The following is a 13,126-nucleotide window of genomic DNA, read 5'->3' as shown; positions in this document are numbered from 1 at the left end:
TTTTTGTTACACTTGCTGTAAAAATGTCAGTGTGCACTTCAGTGGAGTAATTGGCTCATTTTATATCTCCAATTATGAACTTCAAAATGCAAGTTTATGAATACATAATCTTTGTTATTAACTTATGCTCCTGTTCAAATATCATAAATAAAAATTAAAAATATACTGGTCAAAAAGTATTTCATTACAGCATAATTTCCTACTAAATTTTATGAAAAGAACAGGGTTAGTAATATTTTAATATTATGATATATTGTGCAAATCCCTTCTAATATCATCCCCTTGCACATCTTAAACCCCTCTCTAAAACCCTCATTTCTCTCGTGTCTGCGTTCATCTCCCCCAAATGGCATGGCGTGGGTCCCTCTCGAGAACCCTAATCTCCACCGTCCGATCTCCATCTCTCCGATCATCTCCGCCGCTCCCTCGCCTCCGTCCTCCTCCGCTTCCTCGCCGCCGCATCTCCTTCACTAACTCTAGGTTCATTTCAATCAACTCACTCTCAATTATCACGTATTCAATTATTACCGTATCATTTTATTAATTCATTTAAATTTAATTCACAATTATAAAACATTTAATTGAATTATGCTTAATTATATTTTGTTCAGGAATTTAGGTGAACTTGGATGCACACAGTCATTGTTGCCTATGTTAGCTGGAACTCGACTCAGTTCGCATCTTAGTGTTAATGTTCGGGCGTTTTGCGAGTTGACTCATGGTACCTTTTGTCGTTCTTGTCAAGATCGCTAATAGTCGATTTGTGAGTTTAAATTGTTTAAATGAATATACTAACCTGCTTTTAGTTTGATTGTGTGTACATATATACTTTTATGTTGTGATTTAGTTTTTATGGTTACAGGTATTATTGGGTAATTTCGGTTTTCAGATAATATGTTTATTGATAATAGGTCGAGCCGACTGTGTTTTATTGATACCATGAAATAATATACCTCAGTCTATGAATCCAAAGATGAACTGAAATAAGTCCTCCAATAAAATTTTATGCTGAAAATACTTGCATATGTTTGTTTGCTTAGGTAATTTAGTCAGTGGGCTAAGGAAAATGTTGACATTTTAAAAGTTGGGAAAATCGTTTGCATGCAACTTATTTCCCTTGTCTAATATTATACGAAGCAAAATATCTTACACCAAATGGAGCCTAAGAATGACATGAAATTGACACGTTTACAAACACGGCTAGAAAGCCTAAGTTGTCACCCATTATTAATAATTGATTAATGGCTGTGTACGTAAGTAGTGTTTTGTGAGTTGGGAAGTGAACTAGACCAAGTATAGGTTGGTTTGCGAATTTAATGGTTGATAAGGAAAAAAATTGGGGCTGGGATTTATAGGAAAGACCGGTAAAGATGGGTGATGCGCAGAAATTTCAATCATAAAGGCAGTGTAAAGATGCTGTGATGGCGGTTAATATTCTTTCTAAAAACTTATTTATGTTGCATTTATAATATAACGTTAAAGTCACCACGGGCGTCTACAAGAAACTGGAATTTTGTGTTTTTTCCAAAAAAAAACTGTTTATATACTCAAAGAACAAGATTTAATTTTGGTTTTAAAATTTATCTACACCCATCCTAGACCAGACCGTGTGCACCCTTATATGGCACAGTGCTCAGAAGAACTACATATATCTGTTATTATCATTCGTATACCTAAAAGATAGAGTTATGCAACAGTGTGGAGTAGGATTGATTCTGTTGCTAGGTGGCATCATATAAATAATCACATACTTGGTACTTCCATCTTCCATTGTCTTTCGTGTCTACGTGGTTCCTGCTATATTACTCCTCAAAGCTTAATTTATATGTGTTATGTATGTCACTAGGTTTGTTTATTTACTCAACCTTGGATTTTATTCCTCCATGTGTAGCTTCAGATTTCAATGACATTTCTTTAGTTGAAATATTTCTACATCATTTTTGTTTTCAAGATTTATGTACTGCTTAGTTTTTATTCTATTATTGATTCAGTTGTCCTCTCAAATGTCTCTCCATAGTGCATTACCGTCAGAGTGAGTTGCAGTTTGGTCTCATAATTACTGTAATAAGTTAAAGTAAAACAGATTAGATGTTTAAGATGAGAACTCAAATCACTGATATTATATGTAGTAAAATTGTGAAGTGGACCTTGCTTGTGTAACTTAGAAATGTATTCGGAATCTTAAAATAGAAGGGTTTTTTTTTTAATATGCACGGCTAGTTCTGAGGGAGCCTTACCAACTACAATAGAAGTATAGCTTTGGATCCTACAAAATTTCCTAGACCTGGCGCTGATTTTGAAATTATAATGTTATATATGATCCACTAATCATTTCCTGGAGTCTTATTAGGTATTGCTGATAACATTCTGTGATAGCACCTTGGATTGGTGACTGTTAAATCTGCCTTCAAAAATTTTGGAGAACAATAATCGTATGACCTTATGTTTATTCTTGGAATGGAAAGTTCTTATGGCTGGCTCTTGATTATTTTGATAAATCTTGGGATGGTGGTTATCTATCTATACTATAATATAATAACCGGAATGAGGTATATTTTGGTTCAGCGGTTATCCCATATTTTAATTATTAAAAAAAGAGGTATATTTTGTTGCACATATTTCGAGTCTTCTATAAAATATAGTTTCATAATGTTTTTTTCAAAAAAAAAATTTGAATAAAAGTTTAAACATAAAACTTTTATTCAAAAAAAATTTAAAATATTATGGAACTATAATTTAAACGAGTATTGAAAAGCGTGTCAAAAAGTGATGTATAGAATTTAATGGGACAGAGGGAGTAATTCTTAATTGTGTAGTTTCAACTTTTAAATTTATTTTATCACTCACATGACTAATTGACTCCTGTCTTTAGCTTTTAATAATAAAATTACAGTATAGAGGAATCTAAAATAGTAGATAGCTGCTGGTTGTAAAGTTTTCATGCCTTTTGCTGTAAATTAACACTGGTTAACATATCTAAATGTAGGCACTTGAACATGCCATATAATTACAGCAGCTGGATTCTTGATCCTTTGAGGTTGTCATAGCAAGTTTCAAGTAGGTGATTCGTGCGGAACTTGTTTTTTCAGATTTAAATGATTCAAAAGATTACTCTTAAATTTCCACATAAATATTGCACCTACCAACAATGTTTGAGATGCTTGTAGGCATTTTACAATGGTAGTTGATCCTTAACATATGTTTAAGATACCATTTCATAGATGCAGATTTTTTTTGTGGCTAAAGGAACCACTACAAGTCTACAACCATTTTACTTATGCAGAAGTTTATTTTAGTGGAAAGAGTAGCTGTTTTGTTGTCATGTTTTAATTTTCAAGCAAGTCACTTCAAGGAGCATGGTTTTAATAGAAGTCATTTTGAGCTCTATTTTTTTTTGCTAAATCATTTTGAGCTCTTTCAATGTACAAGGCTACAACCCTACAATTTATTTCATATGTATGGTTCTTACTAGTTGAATTTTGAACCATCTAGCGGAGCAAATGTTGGTTGCAATGCCAGGTTAATAATTCAAATTACATGAATCCAAGCATGGGGAGAGGGGTCTACTATTGGAGCAGACGTGAGGGGTTAGGGTTAAGGATCTTATATACTATTGGAGCAAGCTTTATTCAGATTAAACATTTTTTCAGGAGACATGAAATAATTTTAAAGAAACATCCTTTTTTTATTTAAAATATGCGGGTTATCATTATTTCTTATAATTAGATATAACAAGATAAAAAAAATGAGATTGTGATAATCTGTTCTGTGGGATCGCTCCCACACTGAGATTTTATTTATCCATTCTCATTAATGTTTGACTGTTATCGATGGCGTCTAAAATTATTCTTTTAACTTTTTAATGGCGTCATTTTTAGCTAGTTTGAGGCTTACTATTTGGATAATCATCATGGTAATAATAATAATAAACTCTACTGAATTCATCATATATACCAAAATTGTGGTTTTCGTTTTATTAAACCAATAAAGAACAGACTGAATAAGAACTTCACTCGTATCATGATTCATGAATGATGAACAATAATTCAGAAGGACTGAAATGAAATTACTTTAACTGTCTTTTACATGTATCCAGTGTTGAATGTTTTTTGATCGACTAAATGCAATGGACTAGTACAAGGCGACAACAAATATACACTTCCCAAAAACTAAACTATACGAACTACGAAAAGGATGAGGACTAAAAGGAAAATCATAGACTGGAATATGAGAATAGTGAAAGGTCATGAAATATGTCCCCCCGGTTTGCCAAGCATCAGTTGGTGGGTACATAAGGCTAATTTTTCCGAGTTTTTAAAAGAGGTGGTCAGTCATAAAATTTTTTTATCTCATTTTTGGAATTAAACTATTTTTAATTTGTATTTATCGTTTGCTTGCTGTTCTTTTTTACTAATTAAACTTATATGCATTATTTATAATTGAATATAAGTTTTAATAAATTTTTAGGAAAAATTGAATTCAGAATCACCACTTCTTATCGCGTTAGTATTCGATCCTTTTAAAAACTCAGGAACAAACTTATCAGTGGAAAAAAACTTTCTTTTGGCCCCTTTTTACCCTCACCGAAGAGGATCCAAATATAGAGTCCCATACTTTTTACCTTCATAGTTTTTATTTTAACCTTTAACAAAGAAAAAAATTGGTTACTTACTCGGAGTACAACTTTTATTTACAATATTATTCAATAATTAATTTTTTTAGAAAACATTATTTTAATGTATTTTGCAGTACAAATTAAACTAAAATGTCTAATTTATTTCTTCCCAGTGTCAGATGTTTTCTTGTCACTTACTACCGTCTTGCTTGACCTAAAAGAATTTAACAAACCATTTTGATACTTGATCATTCCACTCCGATCAAAACAGTTCTCCTAAAGCACTCCTTATTCTCAAAACACATATGAAATAGCCAAGAAACAGTGAGTAGAATGGAAAGAGTGAAGGAGGGTTGTGATGAAGAGACATTAAGACAGTGGCTCAAGTTGAGCTTAGGTGGGGATGCAGGATCACCGGTTGAAGATTCTGACTTGTCAACACGCACTTCTCGTACAATGTTCCCATGTGAATTTTGCACAAGGAAATTCTACAGTGTACATGCTCTAGGTGGCCATCAGAATGCACACAGGACAGAGAGGTCTGAAGCTAGAAGAAAAAGGATGACAAAACTGATGGATATCGCAGTGAGAAGATCACTTGGTGTCCAAGCCCACGCGTTTGTACAAAAACCAAGCAGGGAGGGAATACTGGCCTCAGCAAGAATTACCGTATCTAGTCAGGATTGTGATATGAAGGTACCTTACACCTTGGCTGAGTGGCCAGGAGGTTTCCATATGGATAGAAAACCATTAGAGGAATTATCCGATGCAGAGAAGCTCGACTTGAACCTGAAGTTGTAATCGAATAACCAATCTCTCCAACTAAGAGTATCTTGCCCTCCGGTCTTGTGATATGGGTTTCAGTGATCTGCTAATCAAATATCACTAGCTTAAGAGACAACTTTAAGAAGTCATTTTTGATGTCTAAGCCTTGGTACGCATGTCTAGTGTAAAATTAGCATGACTGTTCTTTTATCTATGCTCACTAATGTAGGCTATAGTCAAGTTCTTTGCGTTTTCAGTCTCTTGGTACCAGGAACAGTCTCCCACTTCACCGTGTATATATTGTTTTCTGCTACGTGTTCTTCCAGGTCTGAATCAATGCTAACAGTATATTATATGCTACCCGTTCTATACTATCTTCTAAAGTCTGTATTCAACATTTCAACTTAGTTTCTGACTTCCTTGCATCTGGCCATTCTTATGTTTTTAAAAACCTATAGCACTAGTCACAGCTTAAGGTCAAGGATTTACTTGCTCAACATTCGAAGCTTCAAGAGTACACTAAAACGTTATGTACTTAAAACAACCTAATGGTCACCATAAAAGCACTCAACAACAAATCTATTTCTCTTGCAAAAACAGCACAGTTGATCTACTAACATATAAAAAGAACATCTTCAGATTGAACTTACAAAAGAAAAAGCTTGAAAAGTGGCTTCTTTTAGCAGCTCCTTTGAGAATGATTGATTTACATTCTCATTAGAACTGTTATGCAAATGTCCTTGATCTTGAGGACTCAACGAGGTCTAAGTTGTGGGTAAAAATGTATTAGCCACCAAGTAGATTACCTTTAGGCTGCTACTGGGCTCAAAACAGTTATTACACATGTTTTTTTAATTTTTAATACCATGCCTATATCTGGTATGCAAAATGTAAAAATGTTGACATAAATGCCATTATATTATTTATTTGAAGATCTACGAAATGATGAATAAAGCTTGGTAACAAGGAAAGAGACAGATCACATAGACAATAATAATGAGGGCATAGCAAAATGATATCTTTCAAGTTTCAATAGATAGATGAATACTGTTGAAATATTTTCAGATCTGAGGATTGAGGCCCTAATTCCTTTGAAAGACTTAAATTAACAAAAGAAATTTTATCCTAAACTATATAAAACTGCATGTAAACTATACCAGGTGCAAGCCAAGCATTTTTCACCAACAAGAAACACTGCTCTCATGAAGTACAGTTATCGTTCTTATTTTATCAAGAATAGCCTTCATCTTATTTCTGCCAAAACTGTCAGTTCCGTCCTTCAGAATTTGTTGTGGTATTTCTTGTGTTGATAGCCTCAAAAGTATGATTGAGGAATTGCTGAGGGTACGTTTAACTTTGCAACATACTTGAACTGTTCAAGTGAAGAAAACAATAGGAATTAATCACTGTTTCTATAATAGCTTAGAGCTAGTTATGCAGCTCGAGAGAATATTGTATTGCAGCAGTGATGTTTGGTCTGCTTGGGGAGATTAATGTACCTTATGTTGCATGTACTTTTCTCTTACTGCTATAGAAGAATTCCCCTTCTTACACAATTGCAGATCATGAAGTGCAAGTACACAATATTTCAATTCAGATGCTTTATAACCACTGTATAGCTGCAATGCTGAACTCTGCAAATAATAAATAAAAAAACATAAAGTTGTATAACAAATCATGTAAATGTATAATAAGGATGAATTGATAGTCCACGAGTCTAAGAACGTTTTCAATACATATGCAATCCTGACTTTCTAAATAAACCAAGAGCACATTTCAACATCAGTGAGTTACTATATATGACTGTCATAAAAAACTAAGAAATTTATCACAATTAAATGTTGTCAATATTTAGATGCATATCTCACCCATGGATGCTTCTCTGGCTGAAGTGTAAAGTTCGAAAGAAAGATGGCTGAAGCAGCAACCATTGATGGATTGAACCGAAGAAAACCATAATCTAATAGGCTAAGCTCCGCAAGATAGCAAGCCAAGAACTCAAACTTCAGAGTTGAAGGCTAAGGCAAAGCAAGTTAATTGACTCAGTAAAAGCTCAATTACAAATGAAACATTATAATACTCCCTCAGTCCCACTGGATTGTTTACGCTACTTTTTGGCAAGCATTTCAATGCTCGTTTAAAGTATAGTTTCACAATATTTTTAAAAAAAATTTTTTCTGAATAAAAGTTTTATGTTTAAACTTTTATTCAAAAAAATAAATTTGAAAAAACATTATGAAACTATACTTTATAGAAGCCTCGAAATGCGTGCAAATAGTGAACATAAACATCCTAGTGGGACGGAGGGAGTAAGAAATAAGAGAATTCAGGTTCTAGCTTACCGTGGAATTTTCTTGAGCAGTCCTGGTAAAACTTCTGCAGCAAATTCATAAGAAACCCTTGATTAGCAACATGAAATAAGCAATAACATACAGTATTAATCATTACAACTTACACATAAACAAGGACATTGAAATGTCATCTCTAAATATCAGACTGCTCTTACCTCAGAAATGCTTTTGCTGTCGGATTGCTGACTTCAAAGTTTAAAAACTTTAGAATCTCCTTTTCCATTTCCACCACCTACAAATTATCCCAGAAGATTTACATGCTATTGAATAGTGCAAATTGAAACTTGACGCATACATATATGTTTAAAAATAGAGAATCCACCTCCTCTTTGCCATAGGTATTATCAGTTATATAGCAAAAATCTTCAATATGAGGTGGAGCGATTTCTTCATGTTTCCTATCATTAAATTACAAATTACTTACTGTACATAGAACCAACCGAGAAATATAATGAAATACTAATTTCAGAGTTCACCAAACATACGAGGCTATGAGCATGCAAGAAACACCAAGAAGCTGGAGTTTGTTCCTGCTTAAGACATGAGTTGAGAGAAATCTATCAATATAGGATACAGTGAGATAAAGGGTATCTGAGACTAGCTTGTACTCCTCTGCGACCTCCACCAACCAGTCCACAAGGATTTCTCGCATACCTACTGTAATATCCTTCTGAACCTTTTCCATATAATTAGATAAGGGTCTCCTTTTCTCCTCAACCTAAACATATCAATATCACATTAAAGAAAAGTGAGTTATTGCCTCTTACAACAACACTTTATCAATTTTAACTTAACACGCTTATTGAGTGTTAGGTGTGTCTCTCAATTCTGTAAATATGAAACACTTCCTAAACAACCAACTTATACCATGTTTCACTTGTTATCCAGCCCTTGAATTTCAAAAAAGCTCATCGTTGTGAAACTACAAAAAGTCATAAATGGTTATGTCATTACTTTTACATCTATAGATGTCTAAACCAAACAAAAAGTCATAAATGGTTATGTCATTACTTTCACATCTATAGATGTGGTCTTTAAGATTACTGGTTTCGGCAATCAAAAACTGCTCACTCGCAATTTGCCTCCCGTCCCCATAAAATCATTCAATATATCTAACTTCACATACACACAGTCAAAAAAGGCTAAAACAGTTCTATAACAAACTAACAAAGCACAATTCCGTTCAGGCTAAAAAACATCAAATCTCATAACATTAAAATCTCCGCACCTCAAATTCAACCTCATATCACCAAAACAAACACAATAACTTTACATTACGCAGATGCCCAAATTACTAAATTACAATAACTCATAAATTCCACAACACAACCAACTTAAATCACAACAAACAACACAACTTACATTCCAATACCAACATTATACATACATATATTCAATCCAAACAAACACCTCAAAATTTATGTACCAAAAAATTCATTAAAACACACAAACACACACACACACATATAGAAAATATGTATACCTCTAAAGAGTGAAGATACTGATATATAAGCGAAGAATACCCACACTTCTTCAACTCCCCATCTTCCTTATCTACAGTCTTTTTAACCGTCTTCACTATCGGTTCAGGCGTACAAAAATCATCAAAACCCAAATCTATATTCCCCGTATTAACACTAACCTCACTCAACACAGCCCTTTTCTTAGGAGACATCATCTGCGAATTAACGGCATTCACCGATGCAAATGCTCGCTTTTTCGACGACCCATTTGCTGGAACGCAGTTTTCATCATTACCCATTTGTGAATTTTTATAATTCGAAGTGGATGCGTGTGAATTGCGTTGTTTATTTTCTAGGGTTTTAGCTAAGAAATTGAAGAAGAGTGTGTATATATGTGAAATGATTGAGGGGGAGTTAATAAAAAATTAAAAGATGTAATGCCGCCATTTTATTATTTTAAATTATGTGTATTACCGCGCGCTGTGGGATGCTAATTTTGGGTTTGAAATTTTTTGTGAGCCCGGTTTAATTTCGATTTTGGATTTTTAAAATTTAAATTTACGATGTCACTGATTTTTTTTTGTTGGTAACCGGTCCTAATCCTATTATTCGGGTTTGTGCTTAGACTTAGTTTGATTGAGATAAAACTAGGATTACTCCAAAATGACTTAATTAAAGGCTCCTTTTGGTTACGCAACAACAGCTTTTTACATGAAAGCTGTTTGGTGTTTGGTGAATTTTAAAAGTTGTTGTCTGGAAAAACATTTTTGATTTAAAAACTATTGTTAGCAAAAAAAAATCCCCCATACTTTTTGGAAAAAACTGTTTTCAGCTTTTACAGAAAGTTATTATCAGTTTTACAATCAAGTCTTCTCAAAAATATTAATTTTATATATTATATCTCAAAATATGCATAAGTTAAAAAAATATCAAACTATCATTTAATTTTCCTGACAGCATTTTTTTCACCAACATTTTTTCTCACATCACAGCAGTTTTCAACTCACAAACAGAGCCTAAATCAAATAAAATCAGAAACTTGGGGTATGGCTCCATATAAACCAAAACGATTACTACTTTACATATCGTCTAGTTTATTTTTTTAAAAAAAATTGTATGTTTATAATTGTCTTTTACAAAACACATTGAATATTGAGATGAAAGTTAGGACAAGGTTGAAACAAAATGCTGACATTATAGTAACAAAACTTATCAATATATTTCTCAACTTTGCTGGCAAACAAAAAAGCAAATTGCACTAAATACCCTCCCGTCCAATACAAATTATACTACTCTATACCCATTTTGGTAAATATACTTTCAGCTATGAATAGTCCAACTTTAAATGGGTTAACCAGCTCTTCTATTTTTACACTTTTTTGGGTTAAAAGATGGATAATCCGGTTTCATGGATAAAACCCATGTGTATTAATGTCAAATCATATCAAATATTGTGTAACAAATTAACAAGATCAAACATATCATTACTCCTCAATTTAAATAAAATTCAAATTACACTAATGCTTCAATTAAGTGTAAACATAGAATTCAAATCCAAATGTAGTCTTTATTTATATCAGTTAACAATACATCAGTTACAATATTTGATATTGTTGGATTCTATGACACAGTAGCATATTGCCATGATTGAAGAGGATAATCCAACTGCACAGAAACGGTGTAACAATGGTCCATTATCTCCTTCTTCTGCACAGTAAGGTAATACTCTCTTCGATTACCAAGTCATATTCGAATTATCATGTTTTGGCATGGACTTTTATGACATGATCTGTTGTAGGTTCTAGGAGAAAAACAACCAGTCAGTTGTTTACATTTTCAATTGCTAGAGAGAACTCTTTTATTAATTCTAAGGTTCCCGAGAAACACAATCACAATGTTCAAGGATCTTCTGTTTTAGGTATGTGTAATTCATGGTATGTTTTGTAGCAATCTTAAATGATCTAATTGATGTTTTGGTTTTATAGGTATTAAACGAAATCCTCTTGGCCAGTTGTCTCAGACATATTCATCAACAGGTTTGTGTATCGTCTTTTTGTTTCACTAGTCTGTAAAAGTTTCAGCATTATTAACTGAATTTTTGTAGGCTTGGATGAACGCTTTTTGCATGCCAATACGAATTCACAGTCACAAGATAAACTCGATGCATCAAATTCGATCTACCAGTCTCGAACAACTCAATTAACAGGTTCCAGAAAGGAAGGACATGTGAACCATGAATCATCATCAGGTTTGTTGGACGATGTGTTGTTTAAAATTTATTAGTAAATTAATGATCTTCCTCCCATTTATAGGTCATAAGCGGTTCTCTCCTAGACCATTTTCTCCTGCGTCCGCTCCTAAAGGTCTGCCATTTTTTAAACGTAGTAATGCAACTAACCTAAATTAATTCACAGATTAGTAATTGGGCATCAAACTAACAAAATATTTTGAGCATATTTTCAGCTTCGAGGAAAAAACTCTGCAATCTTCTGAACAATCTAAATTGTTCCGTCAACGTTCACTTGATGAGAATGCAGACCCCAATATTTCAGCATCAAATAAAAACGGTAAATATAGTATTAATTGACTTACATTTTATTTGCCAACATATATTTTGCCCGTCCACGCATGTTTGACAATATTCTTATGTTAGGTTTTGTCCGTCGTGCAAGTAATCCTGCAATTACTACTACACCATCACAACGAAGGCTTAATTTATTTGATTTAACGCATAAACTCCTCGGCTAATCCATATAGTCCTAAACGGTCAGCGTCTTCAGGTATAACTATTACATTTCAATAACTTTATAACTTTCGGATGGTTAGAAATAGTACATTTAACTTTTTCAATCTATGTTTGTCAAGTCTTGCAGCAAAGTCCAGTAACTCGAATATTACAGAATAGGCCAACATTGGCTAAGAAACATAGTATGTTTGAGCTCCCTGCATTTAGGATAATATTAAGTAATAATCCAAACTTAAATATGAACGATCCAGTTCAGTTTTATAAAAAATTTACGATCCCCGTCAAAGTTACACACTAAAGATAAAAAGGCGCAGGTTGATGCTCGCATTACTGAATATTCTACCATGGATAAGAAAAGAGAACGACGAAATACAGTATCAATTACAATTCCAGAGACTGAGGATCTTGGTATTCCACTACCAGGTCCTTTCAATATTACTATATTAATTATTTTATTTGTAGTTCTCTCATTATTTTTATATTAATATTGTTAAATTTAAAAATTCTCTGCAAACTAGTTTCCCCAAAATGAAGGTTAGTTATGTCCGATTTTTTATAAGGCATTTCTTTTAGTATGTTTTTTGTTTTTTCGGCAATTTTCCATAAAGTGAGTATTTGATACAGAAGGAACCTCTGCAAGCAGAGGAAATTTGATGGATGCTTTCAATGATGCAAGTGATGTATTACTGGAAAATATGTCGGAATATGAGCAATACGTAATCGGTAATGTCACATACCTATATTAAATATTCTTTGGATAATTTGGGAAACATCCATGAAAGATGAATTTAGATAATTTTACATCATCTATGTGTTTACAGATGATGAACTTGATGCAAGTGAACGCCAAGGTGAAGATTTATCAGACTGTACCGTTGAATATATAGATGAGGATTTAGGTATATGGCAAATCACTTAATTCACCTATGCACTTTATATAAAGAAATTGATGAAAACATACACTAACCTTTTTAAATATCTTGACAGATTTTTGGAAAGGATACATGAATCTTGGACCACCATCGAAAATATGTGGAAAATGTAAAGTAAGGATGTGGGGTGAAGAGAGGAACAACAAATTAAATAAAAAAAGTCCACCTATATTCTCAATTTGCTGCAAGAATGGTCAGGTTTAACTTTCTAAAGAACTTCCTTCTCCTCCTTTCCTCTACTATTTGCTTTCTGA

General features: G+C 33.2%; 3 protein-coding genes across 4 annotated transcripts; 2 read left to right on the top strand and 1 right to left on the bottom strand.

The window, feature by feature from the left end:
- Nucleotides 1–257: 257 nt before the first annotated feature.
- LOC141667487 (uncharacterized) lies at nt 258–3,477 on the top strand. Of its 2 annotated transcripts, none has more exons than XM_074474011.1 (3): nt 258–480; nt 612–763; nt 2,987–3,477. In XM_074474011.1, the coding sequence occupies exons 1-2, from the start codon at nt 347–349 to the stop codon at nt 751–753; spliced, it is 276 nt and encodes a 91-aa protein (XP_074330112.1). In that variant the 5' UTR covers nt 258–346; the 3' UTR covers nt 754–763; nt 2,987–3,477. The 2 variants fall into 2 exon arrangements, with proteins under 2 accessions (XP_074330112.1, XP_074330118.1); XM_074474017.1 differs by having other exon boundaries at nt 261–480; nt 612–721.
- Nucleotides 3,478–4,948: 1,471 nt separating this feature from the next.
- Nucleotides 4,949–5,416, top strand: LOC141707547 (zinc finger protein 1-like). The gene has a single exon (XM_074510761.1). It carries the CDS (start codon nt 4,949–4,951, stop codon nt 5,414–5,416), a length of 468 nt encoding a protein of 155 aa, XP_074366862.1.
- Nucleotides 5,417–6,340: 924 nt separating this feature from the next.
- Nucleotides 6,341–9,611, bottom strand: LOC141720993 (cyclin-A3-2-like). Its single transcript, XM_074523719.1, has 8 exons — nt 9,215–9,611; nt 8,217–8,449; nt 8,054–8,129; nt 7,887–7,963; nt 7,723–7,756; nt 7,249–7,398; nt 6,880–7,014; nt 6,341–6,752 (listed from the first exon to the last, which is right to left on the bottom strand). Exons 1-8 carry the CDS (start codon nt 9,491–9,493, stop codon nt 6,696–6,698), a joined length of 1,041 nt encoding a protein of 346 aa, XP_074379820.1. The 5' UTR covers nt 9,494–9,611; the 3' UTR covers nt 6,341–6,695.
- Nucleotides 9,612–13,126: the final 3,515 nt, after the last annotated feature.

The sequence above is a fragment of the Apium graveolens genome, chromosome 1 (genome assembly GCF_009905375.1).
Source record: "Apium graveolens cultivar Ventura chromosome 1, ASM990537v1, whole genome shotgun sequence".
In the NCBI taxonomy this organism is placed as follows: domain Eukaryota; kingdom Viridiplantae; phylum Streptophyta; class Magnoliopsida; order Apiales; family Apiaceae; genus Apium; species Apium graveolens.
This window is presented reverse-complemented; position numbering and strand designations above follow the sequence as displayed.

What these genes read in the sequence shown, in the direction of transcription:
- LOC141667487 (XM_074474011.1), top strand. Translation starts at nt 347, where the DNA reads ATGGCATGGCGTGGGTCCCTCTCGAGAACCCTAATCTCCACCGTCCGA. An exon ending in ATCTCCTTCACTAACTCTAG is followed by an intron (nt 481 to 611) that starts GTTCATTTCAAT and finishes TATTTTGTTCAG; the next exon opens with GAATTTAGGTGAACTTGGAT.
- LOC141707547 (XM_074510761.1), top strand. Translation starts at nt 4,949, where the DNA reads ATGGAAAGAGTGAAGGAGGGTTGTGATGAAGAGACATTAAGACAGTGG.
- LOC141720993 (XM_074523719.1), bottom strand. Translation starts at nt 9,493, where the DNA reads ATGGGTAATGATGAAAACTGCGTTCCAGCAAATGGGTCGTCGAAAAAG. An exon ending in AGTATCTTCACTCTTTAGAG is followed by an intron (nt 8,450 to 9,214) that starts GTATACATATTT and finishes TGATATGTTTAG; the next exon opens with GTTGAGGAGAAAAGGAGACC. An exon ending in ATACCTATGGCAAAGAGGAG is followed by an intron (nt 7,964 to 8,053) that starts GTGGATTCTCTA and finishes GATAATTTGTAG; the next exon opens with GTGGTGGAAATGGAAAAGGA.